At 42.3% G+C, this 20,546-nt stretch overlaps 1 protein-coding gene across 1 annotated transcript in view; it reads left to right on the top strand.

Moving 5' to 3' along the window:
* The window catches only part of ptprt (protein tyrosine phosphatase receptor type T), a gene marked incomplete at its 5' end in the record, with an annotated part of 187,609 nt that overhangs the window by 7,513 nt on the left and 159,550 nt on the right, over positions 1-20,546 (top strand). The window contains one exon of the mRNA XM_031878470.1: positions 6,967-7,260. Coding sequence (XP_031734330.1) covers positions 6,967-7,260 — 294 coding nt within the window. The remainder of the gene's footprint in view (positions 1-6,966; positions 7,261-20,546) is intronic.

Here is a 20,546-nt window from a genome sequence, read left to right as displayed (position 1 = left end):
TGTGTGTGTGTGTGTGTGTGTGTGTGTGTGTGTGTGTGTGTGTGTGTGTGTGTGTCACATTGGCTCATGCATGCTAATCTGTGACACTGTTGGCCAGCTGAACAGATTTTGTCTCCGTTGCTCACTAAATGAAAAAAGAGCAGAATTGAAATAATGTGAATCAAACCTTCAGAGTTCTTAAAGATCATCAACAGGTGGAAAAGGAAAAGGACCTTTTTGCTTAATGCCTCTAAGTTTCTTTAAATTAATGAATGAAAATAAATGTTTTCATTCTATAATTCTTAGTTTTAAGCCACAACATTAAATGAAATCTTACTCTATAAACAAAATAATCATTTGGCCTGTTCTCTTTAAATCATTAATATTATTTTAATCAAAACAAGAACCTCAAAGAATTAGAAAATACAACAACTTTGACAGTATTTCATAACAGCAAATTAAAGATATCTGCACAACTAAGACGTAGGAACACTATGATCATGAAACAGTACTTTTAGATGTTCAATCCTTCATAATAAACCCTGAAGAGAAACTTAATAAAGTCATATAATGATACGTAAAGTGGCTCCTGATACAACCTCAGTAGTGTTTCTGTCATATTGCTGATCAACGCATGACTTATTGGAGTAAAAGTGAAAAAGGTGTGATGAAAAGATTGTCACAATTATAGTGTTCGTTGTAAATTATTTATCTGTGTTCTGCACAAAAAAGAAAGAAGAATAAAATCTGTGAAGTCACATTCCATCCAGAGAGCCTTCACACGTCCACTCACACGTTTCCTCACTCCTCCTCCTCCTCCTCGCTTCTCACTTCCCTTCATTTAATACTGTATCAGGAAACACACAGCGACAGCGGCACACGCCCTCCCTCTCTCCCTCCTTACTGTGAAAAGAAGCTGAGTCAGAAAATGAACCAGTGACATTTGTAATAACACACACACACACACACACACACACGTTCTCATTTGTATGCTTCTTGTAGAACAGATGCAGTAGAAGCTGCAGGACAACAAGGGCTCAACCATTGCCCCTGCTGTGCTTTAGTGTGTGCGTGTGTTCTGTCTGCCAGAGATACGACTCAGTGGGGCGTAGCAGAGATCCAGGACAGCCACTGTCAGCCTCCTATGGACACCATGCAGAATATGTGTGTGTGTGTGTGTGACATAGTTCCTCTTGAATACTGCTAGCTCTTTCCAAGTCTCTCTGTATGCTCATACAGCTGATTGTAGTCCAAGAATTAGACCCAGAAGTGCCACCACAGTGTGTAACTGTGTGTGTGTGTGTGTGTTATCTTAAAGTACAGTAGAATTCTCTAGTACTCTGAACTATAAATAGTTAGATAATAAATAGAGAGCAGAGCGTCTGTGAAGAGAAACATATGAAACTATTAACATGAAGCATTATGACGAGTTCACATGTCGACTCCAGAAACGATGAAACAGGAAGTCAATCGCACGAATATAACGCATTCATATGATTCTGCAACAGTCCAGACCAGAACTCTAGACCAGAACTCTAGACCAGAACTCCAGACCAGAACTGTAGACCAGACCTCTAGACTAGACTAGTGGTTTGCTGCCTGAAGCTCAACGTTCCGTCCTTCCTGTTTCCGTTTGAACATCTGGAGTCACCAGCTGTTGAGGTCCTGGTCATGTCACTGTTTCTGTGACATGACGGTGGACGAGTGTGATGTAACTCTGTCATCGTTCTGGGAGGATTACTGTTGTGGAAAATATTAATATTCTGAATTTGTAAAGAAAAGAGTGGAAAAAAGGAGGAAGTGTTAAAACCTGTTAACACTCTGACGGCCCGCCTACGGTCTCTTGGAGTGTTAACTGTACATCTGTGTTACGTACTCAGCTGCTGTGTATCGGTAGGTACTGATGCCACAAACCATTTCAAGATGCAATCACAACAGCAGGTTCACTCAGCGCCTCCCTCAGACCACCAACCCACAAACAAGCAGCTACTAAATCGAGGCAACTCACCGATGAAGCCTCATAATAATCCACCATCCATAATATTCAGACACAAATGCTCTTGTTACATTAGTAAAGGTCCAGACGATCCAATCCAGTCAAATATTTAGTCCAAAACACATTATTACCATAAAGACCCACGGACTGCTGTTGCATCATTTCAAATTAGCCGGCAGATATGCCTAATTAGTTATGGATTTCCATCGGAACTCCAAATCACATGTAAACATTAACACTCTCTGGGTCTCAAAATGGCGGCTGCACTCTGACCTTTCAATTGACACCTCACTTGATCCAACAGGAGCTTCCATGTCCTCTCCACAGCCTACAACAGGAGCTTCCATGTCCTCTCCACAGCCTACAATAGGAGCTTCCATGTCCTCTCCACAGCCTACAACAGGAGCTTCCATGTCCTCTCCACAGCCTACAACAGGAGCTTCCATGTCCTCTCCACAGCCTACAACAGCCAACGAGAGTCGGCATTGAAGGACAGTGCCCGCCCCTCTTCTTTCGTGTAAAGAACGAGCCAATTGCAACCGATTGTTCTGATGACTGACGCTTCGTATAGCCAATGAAATTTAAAAAATGACGATATACAGATTCAGGGGTTAGATTTAGAGGCAGAACGAGGAAGTAGCTGCGTAACTCCGAGTCTGCTGCCTGGGTATGATGCAAAGTGTGGATTTTTAGAGTTTTGGAGACTTTAGGAAAGTGAATAAAGGTGAAATAACTTATAGATAACTGTATTTAGACATGAATAAGCTTTAGTCTGAATTATGAATACACATTTCTACACAGCCTAGGTATGTGACCATGGTCCAAATGGTCTTTTTTGGAAAGCGCCTCGACATACTCTTAGTAAAACATGTATAGAATATTCATTTTCTGTGGTATTGTTATCAGATCTGAACCTGGACTAGGTAAGGCTTCATGCTGTGGTCCCATTGTGTTTTACAGCTAATAAGTCTCAGCTATAGTCATCTGCAGGCATCTGTTCGCAAAGAAATCAAAACCTTCTCCTTCAGTGTGTTCAAACTTCTATTACTCAATGCCAGTAGCACGTACAGTGATTCTGACTGTTGGGGAAGAAACTTCAGAGTGTTACCTTTCACAAGAGACCAAAAGCATCCATGTACTCCACATGGTTCAAGAACAGCCTTCAGTTGACTTTGGGTACGCCTTGGATCGGCCTTTTAGGCTCATGTTACTGGAGTGGTGACAGGTTTTAAACAGCTTTTTACTCAAATATGAAAGTAAAGGTCTGTCTCAGATATGAAACCATAATAAATGTTATTTCTGGTTTCATCTGCTCTTTCGGTCAGTAAAGGTCCTTTTGGAATGACTGAACTGTATTATTCTTTCAGGGAAACAGAACTCAAACCAAACAAAGGACAGATTAGCACAAGTTTTACTGCTGTAACTCCATCTCACATTCCTTCAAAGTGAAATGTGGCTCATGTCAGTCCCAGTGGGTTGAAGTGAAGGTGATTGGCTGAGAAACTCTGCTTCACTAATGAAGAAACAGATAGATGACAACAAATATGAAATGCACACAAGAGGAGACCAATCAATAAAAGATAGATTTCTGATACTTTCATGTATTTTTTACGAGGATTTTATGTGAGACCTTCTGCCTCCATCGGTCAGTGTGTGTGTGTGTGTGTGTGTGTGTGTATGTACCCCACCTGCCTCTTGAACCAGGTCCTTAGGGCTCGCCTTAGGGGATGTGTGTGTGTCTGTGCTGGCCAGTTTTTCATGTCGTTGGTATTCCACGTCCATTGCTCTTTCGTGTGTGTGTGTCTGTCTGTGTGTCAGTGTGTGTGTGTGTGTGTGTGTGTGTGTCAGTGTAAGAGAAAGTGGACACTTCACACAGAATCTGTGAGGAGCAACATCAGTAATGTATGAACAGGTGTGGGGAGCAGAGGACTGGAGGGTTAGTGAGAAGAAGAAGCTTCATGTTGGAGATGTAGAATCAGAAAAAAGAGAAAAAAGGAACCAAAGCAGCTGGAAAGAGAAGTCGACAGCTTTAATCCCGTCAGAACGTTCCCAACATCTCAATGAGATAACTCTCTCCTCATTAAAAACTGTAGAAGAGAATATGTGTGACACTAAGAAGACAAACGTCTTCCCTCCTGTCACTCTACTTGTGTTTGGCTCACAGGAAGTTTAACGTCTCCTTCAAGGACTCTTTGGCAGAGCTGATGTGCTTTAGAGACACAATCTCACACATTGAGGGAAATAAGCTTAAAACCAAAGGACTCTTCGTTTGGTTACTGTGAAAGACAAGATCCATATTTTCCTTTTTGACAGTTTTAATAATCATCAGCAGCTGAATTAAAAATCAGTGTTCAGACACACAGACAGACAGACAGGGACATGAAGACGAGGATGACATAAGCTCTTTATAAGATGCTTTGCAGCTCTATCTTCGCTGTGTGTTTTCTTAGTTTTCTGTGTTTAGTGTGTGTGTAGTTTGTGTGCTTTTGTTCTTCTGGTTCTGTGCTGTGGAGTGTGTTTGTGTGTAAAGAGGCAGCACATGTCTGGAGGAGTGTGTAATCACATCTTATTTCCCATGATCCTCTGCTCTCCCTCGACTATAACAACCCCATCCTTTTATTCTCAGCTTTCTTTTCCTCTTTCTTTTTTAAATCTTCCCTCTCTCCAGTCTTTGCTCTGATACATGAAGCTGTGAGGCTTTGACTAAAGTATTGTGTGTGTGTGTGTGTGTGTGTGTGTGTGTGTGTGTGTGTGTTGAATTCATTATAACAAGTAACGGGCTTGAGGGAGTGTGTTATTCTCAGGTATATGCACACACACGTACACACACACACTCTCTCTCACACACACACTCACACAATCAGTTAGTCCTCAGGATTTGGAGGAATGTGTCCTTGTAAAAGTCAGAAGCAGTTCTCAGTAAAGAGCACTGAAGAGAGGGAGGAAGTTAGACTGCAGCTTCATTAAAACGTGGTTCTGATGTTTCAAACTCGTCTGTGGGCTACTTGTTAAACTTAAACAGTTTATGGATCAACAACCATCATCAAATTATTCAAAAGCACAACTTCCATCATCTCCTCATCGTCATAATGAACGATGAGGAGATGTTGTGTTGATGGAGAGTTCAGCTCCATCATCAGGAGCTTCTGTTGATTGTTAGCAGGAAGATGATTTAGTAACTCTGCAGTGTTTTCACTAAAAGTAAAGGTTAGAAGTGACACATTCTCTTTCAAAACAGCACCATCATTTACATAATTATGGTGCTTTTTCACAAACAGAGTCGGTTCTGCAGCCCATTGGTTGACTTCATGACAACACTTTGAATACTGGATGTATTCAACTAGAAATACTCAATGATGAACTTGGGACCTGATTGATTTGAACAAAACAGATGTACGGCAATTTGCAATAAAAGTAAATAAAATATGAATTTTCTCCACTCAAACACGGCATGAGGTGGTTATTAATACACCTGATGAGCTGTGTGTGTGTGTGTGTGTGTGTGTGTGTGTGTGTGTGTGTGTGTGAGAGAGAGAGAGAGCGAGCATTTGCTGATAAAACAACATTAATGAACGAATGTGTGAAGAGGAAAAGAAACGAGTTAGATGCGTTTCAGACAGAAACACGTTGATGGATGAGAACGTGTCCTGTTTCAGTGACCTTAGAACAGATGCACTTCCTGCATCATGAGGATATAAAACAAGGTCAGAGGTTCAAAGATCGACTCTTCAACACAGAAGTGTTCTTGACTTCGGTTAAAAGATTTATTTCCTGTTTATTACATTTTATTCCTCTTGGATTGTAAAGACTGAACTGTGTGCTGAGTGATGGCATCAGTGAGGGAGAGCATGACGTCACACATTCATGTTTCTATCACAAGCTGAACTATAAAAACATGAGCTGATATTATCCCATAAGTAACATCTTTATGTTGGGCTTCAGATATGTGAACTCAGTCAAATATTCACTCCTGAAAACACGTCACTGACGTAATTAGAAAAACTAAAATATGTAAACCTGTCACCTGATAAATGTGACAGAGGTTCATAGCAGCAGCTGTTACATTACATGTAGCAGACGCTTCTATCCAAAGAGACTTACAATTCAGATTCTATCACAGTCACACACAGTAGGCACAGGAAGGGAGTTAAGTGTGTTCTGAAGGACACATCGACATGAGACGGGAATCGAACCGCCGATCCTCTGATTGAAGGACGGCCCTGCTCTCCACTTAGCCACCGTCTATAGATAAACTTAGAGAGGAAGCAGCTCATCTTTTCATCTGTCTCAAACTGATTTTAGTCGACTCATTGTGATTCTCACTGCAACGGATTCTTCCATCTTTTCCTCTACCTGGGTGATATCTCTCCTCTCATGTCACACACACACACACGTATTCTGATGTTCTATCTTGTTTCATTCAGAGCTTTTTCTATTTCTACCGTTGTGTCTATCGTTTCAACTGATTCTGATTCTTCGTGTGTCGTTCTGAAGAGACGCTGCTGTCTCCAGTTGACAGCAGGGAGTAAAGCAGCTCCTCTACTCTCAGGCTGTTATTTTAGATAATGGTATAATGTGAATAAAGCAGCTGTCAGCCTCACGTCAGTGATGTGATGGAGCAGTGAGGCTCTCTGTGGTTACTCACACACACACACACACACACACACACACACACACACACACACACACACACACACACTGTGACGTCACAGCTGATTCCTCTACAACATAACATGTGACTGGAGAAAGACTCCCAACCGTCATGTTTTTGGATATTTTTATTAAATCAATGGAGGTCTGCAAATAAGTGTTTTGTGATTGGAAGAAGATGAGTTGTGATATGAAGGTGATCAGCTGGTGAGGGTCAAAACAAGCTGATGTGTGTGTCTTCTGATTGGTTGTTGGTCTGAACGTGTGACTCTTCTCTGATACCAAACATGAGGATAAGAATAATGGACGCTGGACTAACCCCCTCTGTTCCCGTCTCACAGCTCCACCGACCCCCATCGCCCCTCCTGAGCTTCTAGCCGTCGGCGCCACTTACCTTTGGATCAAACCCAACGCCAACAGCATCATCGGAGACGGGCCCATCATCCTGAAGGAGGTGGAGTACCGAACCACATCAGGTAACTGGGCGGAGACCCACGTGGTGGACTCCCCTACCTATAAACTGTGGCATCTGGACCCTGATGTGGAGTACGAGATCAAGGTCCTTCTGTCCAGACCTGGGGAGGGAGGAACAGGACCGCCGGGTCCGCCGCTGGTCACCAGGACCAAATGTGCAGGTGGGTGACGCCTCTGTTATCTTTTCCCTTCTGTCTTTCTTAGAGGCTTTAAGTTGATCTCAGCTTTGTTCTGTTCTTTCCTTTATTCACCGTGCTTTTGATTCGATGTAGTTCTTGCTGGTCTGGGTTCTGCTGTTGCGGATCAGTACATTTCTGCTCTGGAATGGTTCTGCTATGCCAACAAGAAGCAGCTGTGTCTTCATGTTTTATACTCAAAGTATGAACTGAACACTTATCAAATAGAATGTAGGCCGACTGCCGAAGGAGGTGAATAACCTGGGTTCTAGATAGGTTAGGGTTCTAGAAAGGTTAGGGTTCTAGAATGTTTGAAGCTCGGTCTGGGTCTAGAAGACACGTGAGCAAAAGAAGAAGGGAAAAGAAAAAGAAAGAAAAAGGAAGAAAAGTGACTTCTCAGGAACAAGAGCACGAATCAAAGATGAAGATAATTAGGACGTTAGGAAGGAGCCCGGAGGTAAAGGCCAGGTGGAGTGTGGGGGTTGAAGGAGCAGAGGAGGAGGAGATGATGAAGGAGGTTAGGTTGGGGCAATCATGGCCGATAACGAGGATCCCAGCAGGGGTGTAAGGACACAATGAGTGGCAGTTCATTTGATAACTTGACAGCCCATCAGATCTCTGGTGTGTGTGTGTGTGTGTGTGTGTGTGTGTGTGTGTGTGTGGTCGGTCTAGTTAACCCAGCAGGAGGCACCCATCACCACTGCCTCTTCTTTCTGTTCAGGCTGGTTTCCTGTCTCCTCTATGAAATGTCCTTCATTTTCCGCTCTCTCGCTCTCTCTTGTCCTCTCTCTTGTCCTCTCTTTTGTCCTCTCTTTTGTCCGTTGATGTGTGGATGGAGAGATGAGGAGAGTTTGGTGAAGGTGTGAAGGAGATTCTGATCAATCTACATCTAATCTAAGCATCCCTGCTGTATTGTGTCTGTTCTTCATCACCTTATCTTCTGCCAGTCTGGGCTTCTGTGTTTGTTGTTCATGTTTCAAAAAAGTTCTGTTAAAACTTTGGAGGATGAAGCTGGCAGGTTTGATTTATTCTGTGTGTGTGTGTGTGTGTGTGTGTGGCGTCCATCTCCTGTGTGGTAATCAGCAGGTGAGGAAAGACTCTCTCTCCCTCATCTTTGCCCTCCCTCTCCTTTTTTCTCTTCCACTCTATTTCCATCTTATTCTTCGGACACCATTTAATATTTATCCGACTGTTAACAAACTCTTCCCTTTTACATGTTTACTACAAAGATCAGCAATGTCTCAAAACTGGGCATTTTACTTTTAGCAAATGTTACTCAATCAGAAGTAAATGGTGAAATATCATCAGCTCTCACCCTCCTCCTTATTACTCCGTCACCTTTTACTCTCAGCCTAAACACGACCTTTCAATAATGAACTGGAAGAGCAACACACACACACACACACAACAAGCTTAAAGAGATGGATGCAGAGAAGAGGAGGAAGACAAAGGTGTGATGGAAGAGGGACAAAGACAGAGATAACTGATGTGAAGTGGGACATAGGTGGTGGTCACTGTGTGTGTGTGTGTGTGTGTGTGTATGTGTGTAGTGTGTAGTAGAGAGGAACATGTGTTTCTGCTAGCCACACAGTGATGAGCTGTCACAACCAGTCCCGGGTGTGAGTGTGGTTTGTGTGTATATAAGTGTGTGTGTGATGGGATTGGAGCAGGCAGGTATGACAGATGTTCAAAAGCCTGCTGGCTACTGGCAGTGTTGGCGTTGATGTGTGTGTATTTGTCTCCACACCTTCCGTGTTCACCTTTCTGGTCATGTTAGCGTCTACAGCTCTGCTCAGGCCTCAACAGCAGGCCTGATAATCCGACTTCATCGCACCCTTACTCATCATACGTGGCCGACGGGGAAGAAGCGTAACATGGGGTTAATGTTGTAACATTTAGTTAGGGCCCGAGCACCGCCGTAGTCGGAGCAGAGGACCTATTGTTATTCTAATGTTTATTATTATTAGGGCCCGAGCACCGAGAACGTCGGGCCGCGAGGTCCCTATTGAAACTGTAGGAATTATTATTATTATTATTCTCTCGAATGAAACGCCTTTTTGGGGGCTTTATCATGTCCCCAACCTCCCCATATTTGGTGAGAATATCAGGACTGCAGGAAGATTTGATATTTTATGGGTCCCATGCTCGAGCATGACAAAATTGCTCGCTAGCGCCCCCTAGAAGTTGGAAAGGTGAGCCCCGACAGCCTGTATGTCCAAATTACTTAAAATTTTACAGACATGAACAACTGAATGAGTTCTACAAAAAATCCTCTTGGGACCCGAAGCTCCGCCTACCAAAATGTTCTGCCATTTTGAATTTTGTAAAGCATTTTGTAGACCCTGGGTCTGATTGGTACCAAATTTGCTGTGAATCATTATTGGATATGTATCATCAAAAGTTATGAAAAGTTTGTTGATATCTTATTGCATTAAGAATATATAGACCAATGAATTTCATAGGGGCGTGGCCTCCTACAGGCCATTTCACCCGTTAACCGGAGCTCCGGCGGCTGCGGGAAACCCAACGGCGGTTTTCTCCGCATGCATCTTCTAGCATGGCACATCTGTGAGAGCGTTGTGAAGAGTAGATGGAGGAGGCGAGCTAAAATCAACCCTCCGTTTGGCTGACACAGCCTTGATAATGATTCATTTCATCATGAGCCACCCACCCCCCCTCTATCTACCTCCTCTTCTTGCTCCCTTCCCTCGATCTTTCCTTTACTCACTCCTTTACTTTTCAAGGCTTTCGGACTATTCATCACCCTGTTTTCATCTGGATAATGTCTCTCTATACCCACCTCTTTTTTATAATTGACACTCAGTGGGCCAGCTGTCCCCTCACTCCTCTAACGTGTGTGTGTGTGTGTGCTAATCTTTCTCTCCTAAGTTAGTATCGTTGCTCTTCTGTCAAACACAAACACGCTCCTGTGACATCTTACTTTCCTCCCTCCTCGTCTTCGATCTTTGCCTCTCTGTCCTCCTTTCTTCTTCTTCATCTTTCAGTCTCTTCTTTCCTTTATTTAAAATATTACCTTAAACTCAATATTCATTACATAGAATGTGAATCATAGCTCTTATTCGTGTCTCTATAAATATCAGATTTAAACTTTATCATCACCTCAAAGTGCAACTGCAACCTCCTATAATCTCCTCACTTCTTCTCCTCTCCTCCTTGTACATTTATATTTGTATGTTGTGGATGATAATGTAAGTGTTGGCTAATACGGTACCCTATAAAGATGGACTTTTAATTCAGCCACTGTACATACATCTTCTTTGAGTATCTGTTCTCTTGCTTCTCCAACATCTCCTTCCCTCCTGTCTTCTCTATATAAGGCAGATGCTAATGTGAGTGTTGGCCAATATGCAGGACTCTATAAAGACTTACAGTAATTCACCAGAGGGTTATATACTGCATCCGCTCGCCATCTCCCCCGTTTCTTCTAAAGTAGATCTTTATGTGAAGGATGCTAATGTGAGTGTTGGCTAATGTGTGGCTCCATAAAGATCGATTTTTAATTCACCTGCTGGGTATAAGCTGATTTGGCTGACACCACCGCTTCACCATTCTACCGAGCCGAGCAGTTTGGATGTAGTCAGAGTGCATGTTCTCTGCAGCCAGCACAGGTAGAACGGTACAAATTAACATTCTGGGTGTGTTTTAAATAAGCAGATTGTGTTGAAAAGATGATGACTGTAGATGTTTGTCAGGAGCAGATGTTAACGGACAGAACAAAGTCCACCTGCTCCTCCATCAACTTCTCCGTTTCCAGCTCTCTGCTTTCTCCGTCCTCCTTCCTTTACTTCCCAGGCTGTGATCAGGTTGGTTCCAGTACAGTAGTCCAGTAGGTTTTGGGCCACTGGGAGCTTCTAATTACTTCCCCACCTCTTCCTCCTCTCATACTCTAATGTGCCTTTAGATTATCCTTGTTTTTATTTATTTAGTCAAATTATTGATGTCATCTTAAGGGGACATTTAGTGTCTCGCAGCCCCTTATCATTAGTCATTATTTATCTTACTTATGATCATTTCAGAATATACATTTTTTATTTTATTTTTTTATTATACTATATTGATCCCTTTAAGGGGGACATTTGTCTCTGCATTTGACCCATCCCTGTATATAGGGAGCAGTGGGCTGCCAATGACAGGCGCCCGGGGAGCCGTTAGGGGTTCAGTGTATTGCTCAGGGACACTTCGACACGTGACATGTCCCAGTCGAGGATCGAACCGTTGAACTTTCGGTTAACCCAGTGAGCCACGGTCGCCCCTCAAACTTTATGGAGCATCCTCAGATATAGACTGTGTTCTATGCAAGCCAAATTCATCTGAACCTTTTTTGAAGTAAAATTAAGAAGAACAAAGCTGAGCTGCACAGAAATAATGTGAACATGAAGTACATCAGCTCTTGGATCAAAGTTAAACTAGGAAGTAGTTCTGTAATGAACTACTAAACTAGACTACTAAACTAAAGTTCAATCAACTTTACAAGTAATATATTCTCAGTGTTCATGACTTCCCATGTGTAGTGTTGGGATCTGACTATATGGCTTCGACATGTGCTGTGGAACAAAGAGAGTCAGGCCTTCCCTTTTGCAAGCAAAGGTTTCATCCTGATTGTAGTTTGAGCACCAAACCCCAACTCTGAAGAAATTCACATTAGGGTGTGAGTTTCCTCCCCCCAAAAACTATGCATTCCTGAAGGTACCTGAAAGCAGCGCTGCAATCTAATTGGCCGAGAGCCAAGACACCCCAGGACCCCTGTGGTTCAGCCACTGTTCTACAAAACTCTGCAACCCCCACCTCAATGCTTTTTCCCTTCGACCTCCGTCGAGCTAGGGAGCACACCAACGTTGTTTCCCTTTTCAACCAAATCCTAGGTCTAACAGTTTATATTCGCTGGCCGAATTCACCAAACTGTCTATTTTATCTTTGTTCGTATCCACGAAGCGAACCCCTTTTTAGTCCTGCAGAAGTGAAGAAGCAAGACTTCTTCAGAGAGAGAGAGAGAACTTCCACTCTCCACCAAGCGCCTCGTTTGCTCCGGCCATAAGGACGCGAAAATCCCTGATCCAGACGACAGCGATTCTCTCCTACCGAGAGAACACCTCCCGCGGCCCGCAGCCGCGCTGCCTGGGCCCAACGAAGCTCAGAAGAACCCCTCAGGACAACCCCCCCCCCTCAATCACCACGATTGTATCGTACCGTAAGGCGAAATAGAGTCTGGGCAGAGTTAGAGCGAGTTAATTTGTGTTTATTTTATCTTGTTTGTGTGCTTAAAGTACTGTTTATTTTTATAACTTATGCTTTATGCTCACCGACACTGGCGATCCCTAAAATTGCTAGTGTTGTGTAGAAGTTACCGTGTATTTCATGCTACCGTGATTCGTGTCGAGACAGCCGCAGTGAGGTCGAAGTTGCTTCTCATCATTTCAGGAGGTCAGAACCGCCGGCTGAGACAAAGAGTCGTGGTTCTTGCTCCCCTGGCTGAGAGAGCAATCTTCCGTACTCCCGCGCTGCGCAGAGGATCTTAATCTCTTGTTTTATTTCATTTTGTTTTGTTCCTTTCCCTTCTCTTTTACTAATCCACACACACACACACACACATATAGCTTTGAGCTAATGTAGCTACGTGCTAAACGGCTACCGGCACTAGACGCCGGTTCTCCTGTTGGCTATCCGCCATTTTTGAGTCTCACGCATGAGAGACGTCACCACGTCCCAACTATGTCATACGTCGCTGAGCTGTTCCCTCGCTCCTCCCCCTTACGCACACACACACACACACGCACACACACTTCCCCCCCCTCTTTTCAATCGTCTGTTGATTTTAGATAGCGTGCTCATGAATGTATAGTTGTTAGTTTAGATATTAGTTGACTAGATCATTAGTATTAGAACGTAATAAACTGTTATATTTTAAACAGCAGCTGTCTGTGATTACTTTGTGCATGTGTATTGTGATGATAGCTGTATATGTGGTCTGTGCTCGAACTTAAACCTTCACTTTCACTCTGAATGTGTAATAGTACTCAGACTATTGACATTGCGAGTGAACACTAATTATGAGACTTAGTTTTATCGTTTGGTTATTGGTCCCTGTTCGCAGGGTGGTGCCCCGTTATTATTAATAATCATTAATAATTGTTACTGACATTAATAATACTATTGATGTCAAGAATTTAGTTTCTTAGATGCTGATAACCCAAACACGCTCCTTTACGTTCCCAACATATTGGTGCCCCCTTTTTGAGGCTATGTTATTCCCAACAGTAGTAAGTAGTTACATGAGTGCATTGAGCACTTGATTGGTTGTAATGTGATGCTCTTAGAAATAAAGGCCACTGAACTGCTTCGATAAATCACTTATGACGATCAATACCTTGACGTCACACCCAGGATGGATGGTTACCTTCAGCCGTATCTTCCTACAATTATCTAGATATTTTGCTTCACATCTGTTGACTAACATGAAGAAAATGTGAATAAGGTAAATGCTTCATGACCATCAGTAGAAATTAAAGCTGCAAGCAGCATTGTTCGGGCCCTCGCCCCTTCATGCACGTCGAGGGTACTGGCAGGACTCTGGGTGATGCGGCCATGCATTTCTGTGATCATCATACACTGCGTGCACGAGTTAAACCGTATTTCCTGCCGGGACCAGCGGCGTAGCCAGGTCATTTTGCCAGGTCTCATGCCTCGAATGTTTTGAGTGAAGCACCGAATACAATCTCAAATGTAAGCCTGTAAAGATCGACAAAAAACTGAATGTGTGTGAATGCGCTTTAGTGTTTGTAACATAACAGACAAAGTAAATGCAGGTCTCAAAACCGACTGTTTGTGCAGGTAGCTCTGACAATCACTGCTGAAAGACTCAAAGCGAGAAGAGTCGAGGAGAAATGGCAGAATGTATAGTTACATTTGGAAAAGAAAACTTCTTTTGGTCGAGAAATAACTTTGAGCCAAAAGGTGAGCCCATGTTGTATAATCTATAACATGAATTAGGTTGGGTGCAGGTGGGTTTTATTGGACAAACTTCACATTGCATGAAATTACTTTATATTATTTGAAAACTATTGTTATCCAATTTCTGCTCTCCAAACAACTTACTTTGCACATATTTAGATCACAGAAGTCTTTTTTGCCCACAAGCCCTTTTAATAAGTTCAGTGTTTGGGCCCCTGTAATTATAGAATCCTGCTTACATAGTAGGTGGTGCTATGACTATGATTTGATATTGGCATGCAGAAGTCCTAAAGCCATTGGTGGCGGTAGTGCGTCAGTCAGTTGTTTAACAAGCTCCAATAAGTGGAAGAAGACACTCAGCCAGCCGCTAGCCTGTAGCGAAAGTTATGGAGAAGTATTTTAAACGAAAATATGAAGACGAAAGTGGTGCCAAACCCCCCCAAAAGTCAAAATGTTTGCGCAAGTACTATCCTGACTTCATTAAGTACGGCTTTGTGAACGGAGGTAGCGAGGCAGAGTCAAGAGCCCTGTGTGTGGACTGTTGTTATTGTTCATTTGTCACAGATATGAAGAGCAACTTCTGGTTCTGCCATGCAAAAATGAAGACTGCTGAAGCATATCATTCACAGATTATATATTTTCATTTGCACTTTATTTAAATTTTATTTACAGTTTATTTAAATTGAAACTTATTATTTTGAATGTATTTATTTTATTACCACATATTATTTATTTATCAAATTTCCATTTTTTTCTCAGTTTTCTCTAGTAAAATCAAATTATTCATTATTTTTGTGTTAATAAGCCGACTTGAGCCTTTACATGTGTTCTTGTATTAGCTTGATTTGTTCCATGAATTGTTAGCCTGTTGGGCATCTTGTTGTGTAAGCAGGTTTACATACACATGATGAATAAATGTCTTTGTGATCATCACATTGTATCATGTCATTTATTTAACAAGGTTTTTGCTTGTTAAACTGTAAGTGGATTTGATGTAGTTATTGAATACAAATCAAACCAAGAGTGAGATCAATTAGTTAAACCAATACAGTGTTCATATTTGAATGGTCCCCGGGCCACTTTGTACTTGGAAAGTTGGGCCCCGAGGTCAAATAGGTTAAGAACCCCTGGTTGAGAGCATGACTTCAAGAGACATTTATTCATCATTATATAATCCATATGTGATACATGGCCTACCAAATTTTGTAAATCTATGTGAAACGTACTGCGAGGGCTGCTTCGGCGAAATTCTGTAGGGGGCGCTATTGAGTCGATTTGCCTCTCTGAACCAATAATATTATATAACTACATTTTTTACTTTAAACGTCTATCCCAAGTTTCGAGCATTTTTAGCCTCTCAAAATGACCTTCGTTTTTCGTGGCAAAGACTGCGTCTCCGCGGCAACGGTGTTCAACGAAACATCAAAAGCTTCATGAACTGGCATTATGAACTTCTTACATTTGTGTGGAAGTAATTTGATGTTGATCTGATTTACCTACTAAGAGAAACGAGCCAAAGTATAAAGACTTTAACTTGCTGTTACCAGTAGGTGGCGCTATAACTATGATTCAAAATTGGCCTGCAGATGTCTTCAGGCCATCAAACCTGTGAAATCTGGTAAAGATCTGATGATGTGGAGTCGAGTTACATCAGTATATTTGTTCATGGCGAAGGATCGAAATTTGCCGATCCACCACGTCGCCGCCCTTCCACAACTTCTTACGATTTTCACAATGAAGCATTATCAAGGTCTTAAGGCTTTTCTGACAACATTTGAGAGGGATCTGATTAATCTGTGAGGAGCAGGATGTCAAAGTACACAACGTACAACTTCCAGTTGTCACTAGGTGGCGCTATTACTATGATTCTAAATTGTCTTATAGATGTGTTCCGGGTCAGGATGTTATGACATATGAGAGATTTGGAGCAGATTAGACAATGTATGGCCGAGTTACAACAACTTCCTCTTTCATGGCGAATAGTATTTTTTTTGACGCCACGGATCTCTACCGATACATAGTTCGATAACTTTTTGATCTTTGAGTAACTTTTCACTACCAAGGTCTCAAGAGCATACTGACCAAATCTGAAGTCGATCGGTTCAAATCTCTGGGAGGAGTACGTTAAAGTACGGCCCCTTGAAATGGTCCAAAAACATCATAAAATTCTAAATGGCCGACTTCCTGTTTGGTTTAGGGCATACTTCGAAGACGATTTTTTGTACGACCCATCAAGTTACACATACCTACAGAATTTCATACAGCTAGGTGAAACCCAATGTTGGGGCAACTCAAAAGGGGGCTCTATTGAGCCAATTTGCATGCCGTAGCTGGACAACCCAATCTGACTGCAATTTTCACCACGACTGCCTTGCGTGCTAAATTTCAAAACTTACCAATATCCCAAGCACTTCCTTTTTGTGATGAAACTGGTACGATAATAATAATATACATTAGAATAACAATAGGTCCTCCGCTGCGACTACGTCGGTGCTCGGGCCCTAATGACTGTTTCTTTTCTTCACACCTTGGAGCTGCTCTCTGACTGAACTCTACCAGCTAAACAGCTGATTCCCATCATGGCTCCACACAGTGTGAAAGAGGCTTTCACTCGTCGAGGAGCTCCTTTCCACTGCGCTAAGAGCAATTTCAGCATTAACATGGAGGCACAAAGTGGTCAGTTCTGCTGGTAAAAGCTCCAAGTTGAGCCGGCTAGTTAAGTGAAGAGTCGCCCTTATTTTCTTTCAGCGTAGATGGAAACCTACAAGTACTGAACACACGAGGAACTGAGCAAAGAATTATTTTGTTATGTTTTCCAGATGAAGATTATATCACAGGATTCTTGTAGTGGCCTCAATATGTTGTTGGCTTCAGGAACTTTGTCTCTGGTAATGTTCATGGGAGGACATTTGAGATTTTCCATCTATCCATCTATCCATCCATCCATCCATCCATCCAACCATCCAACCATTCATATCTCTATCTATATTCATCTGCAGCATTTTGCTTCATGTGCACTTCTTCTCCCCTGGAAGCATCAGTGCAGGAGAACTGAACTCTAAATAGCACATTGTCAGGTTTCATGTAAGTTCTGAGCACAGCTGGATCCCAGACAGATGTTCAGCTGCTATAAAATGTTTTCTTCTATCGTGTCTGGTTGTGTCAGAGTTAAAAACATCGCTGTGGTTGCGTCTTTCTGTTACAGTTTTGTAATTATCATATTTGGATTCTGAACAGAAACGCGTGTTTGACTGAAGTTTAGTGGAGCTAATCAGTTGCAACGCTTTCTGTTAGCAACTAATGCTAACACCAGAATTAGCTTGTCAGTGTTAGTATTCAAGCAGCAAGTGGATTTGGTTTGTTTGAATGGAGCTCTGCTCACAGGTGTTGCATGTTATTGTGGGCGTGTTTTTAAAAGAGTGACCAGCAGGTCTGAATGTCCACCCGGTTTGTATCCCGACTCATGAAGGTCGTCGGCTAAGTCAGCCTCCATTAACCGGAGACACTTCTAATACAGCCGTCTATGTAGCTATCAGATTTAATACAATATGTATAATGCTGCCGAATTATGGTCACGTTTGCCTTTCTAATGGTAAAGTTCAACAACTAAATGAATGTTTATTTGCATGCTAATTGCTAGTTAGCCACAATGTTAGGCGGACTTTGGTAAGAAATTCGTAATGTTATAATTTAGGTTTCTGCTGTTTTTACTGAATTTCCAAATGAAAATGTTGTTTAAGACCTCGACTGCAGCTCCCTGACATCAACACTATAAAGCTCTGAAGCTCCTGAGCACCTTCACACATCACACACAGTAGGAGGTTCCATTGTTGATGCTGGACAATCTGCTGCTCCTTTTATTTCATTCTCATCACAGTTTATATCAGAAGAGAAATTATAAATGTTATCCGTTACTATGTTAATACTTAAGTTTGTCTATAGACAAATATTAAATAAATGGTTTATGACACACTATAATAATAATAATAATTATAGCATTATGTTATATTATGACGACCGTGTTTCACTTTATTCTCATTGTTCATCTGTTTATAGAACAGTTATTGTTGTTGAACTATACATTAACGTTCATATGTGCTCATATCTGGCTGATCACATGCGTGATGAAGACACGTCTACCTTCGTCACCGTATAGATGTAGAATTTGTTTAACTCGAGGTTTGAAAGAAGAAGAAGAATCAGTTCTAACCTGCGTCTGATTCTGTGTCTTTGTTCCCTGACAGCTAAAAAAGACACGGCCATCAGAAGAAATACAATATTTTAAGGAGGCGTATGAAACAAACATTATCAATCTGGCCGGTCGATATGTTTCCCCACAGAGAGACGAGTCTGGAGGCCCTTTGTACTGTTTGTTCTTCCCTCCATGTTAGAAGGAGAGTGTGTCTGGAGATTGAGACACACATCGGATCAATGAGAGCAAAGAGACCGGCTGTGAATACCGGATCACTTCAGAATCTCCATAAAAACACAGCAGCAGACTGATGATCTCTTTCTCCTGTTCCTAACATGACGTGCCCTTGAGCAAGGCACCCAACCTCTCGATGATGGCATCTCTCTGATGAGTGAGCACGCTCCCTGGAGGCTGTTTATTATCCGGAGCCCACCTACAGTGGAGCCCTAAGCCGTTCGGCTTCCTCGTCACAGCTGTATCTGATTAATGGTGATGAGAGCAACTAAATGAGCATTTACAGTGTTCTACTGTAAAACGGATCGGTCCACAAGCAGAATACAGGCGGACTCTGTCATTCACAGATATTCAATACATGATTTCAGTTTGTATCATTAGTGAGCTTTTAAAAGACATATATGTCGATTAACGGGTCACTGACATCAGTTAATGACATCAGCTAACAGCTGACAGCTAATGGCTAACGCTAATGTCAACTAGTTCTCCTGCTGATTTTAACAGTGATCAGTGATCAGAAAGCTGATCTGCTGACAACATATTTTACTGAATATGAGGCTGATGAAGATCGTTAGCTGATCAATCTGAGCTCACTCATTGGCTGCTTCCATCAGCAGCTTTCACAGAGAACAATGTGTTTAATTATAAACTTTATTGTTGAGCCCTGTCTGAGAAGAACCCTTTTAAAGCTGAATACATGATCATGCATGCCACATGATAGATGTAAACTCACAGAGTCAGATACATTTATTTGATCTCTTTTATCTTTATAATCTCGTATCCACCGCCATCTGTTCACTGATGCTACAAAAGAAATCGAGAGAATTCAACCTGACAACACATTAAATCTTCCTAGTAACAGGCCTCTATTCTGAGTTCTACTCATGATGGAGGAGCAGAAGGGAGGAGAGGGGGAGTAACTCATGATGGAGGAGCAGAAGGGAGGAGAGGGGGAGTAACACTCATGATGGAGGAGCAGAAGGAGGTGTGAGGTTCGTCTGTCGGGAAGCTGAAGTGAGAACTGCTTCAAAACCAGCGACAGACTCACGTTATTTAACACAGACTCAATCTAAAGAGCAAAATGTAGAATTTTATTCATGAAATGAAAACTGTGTGTGTGTGTGTGTGTTTGTGTGTGTGTGTGTGTGTGTGAGACATTAAGCGCTGACACACACATGTAGAGCCACACTTCTCTCTCAGAGCAGTGTAGCAGTTATAATCAACACCTGAGAACTGTGTGTGTGTGTGTGTTGATGAATGTCAGGGGAGCTAGAAACATAAACTCTATCTTTGAAGAAAACATGAACTAAAAATACCAAACATGCCACACACATGCCTCTCAGCATACTGCAGGTATGAGACTTCCCATGATCCTTCGGGGTTCTTCTGATGCGTGCATGTGTGTCTTTTGCCTTTTTGTTTCTGTATTTTCCTGCTGTTTTTTTCTGAGGCCTCTTGTAACAAATACAATGAATTCTGGGTAATAAGCTGCTGCAGCTCACAGGGCGGTGACACACACTCTCTCACACACACACACACACACACACACACACACACACACACACACACACAGACGACCAGTGAAGCAGAGTTTGAGGAGGAAGCCAGGCAAGCACTTTATTCTAAGAAAATGTTTCCCATTTTAACCACAAATAAGTTGCTCTGAGACACACACACTATGCTGCAGGGCAGCTGACACGCACGCACACACACACACACACACACACACACACACATACACACACAAACACTACTGCAGGGCTGTCCTTTGCTGCGAAGCCATCAGGATCCAATTTCTCCTTCATTAAGTCGAGGTAGGAGGTAGTAGAGAGCCGCTAGAGAGCTAGCCATGTCACTGTCACCACACACACACACA

Source organism: Anarrhichthys ocellatus, unplaced genomic scaffold, assembly GCF_004355925.1.
Source record: "Anarrhichthys ocellatus isolate YVR2014 unplaced genomic scaffold, GSC_Weel_1.0 scaffold181, whole genome shotgun sequence".
Classification (NCBI taxonomy): Eukaryota; Metazoa; Chordata; class Actinopteri; order Perciformes; family Anarhichadidae; genus Anarrhichthys; species Anarrhichthys ocellatus.
The sequence above is the reverse complement of the archived record's forward strand: the minus strand, read 5'-3'. Positions and strand labels throughout refer to the sequence as shown.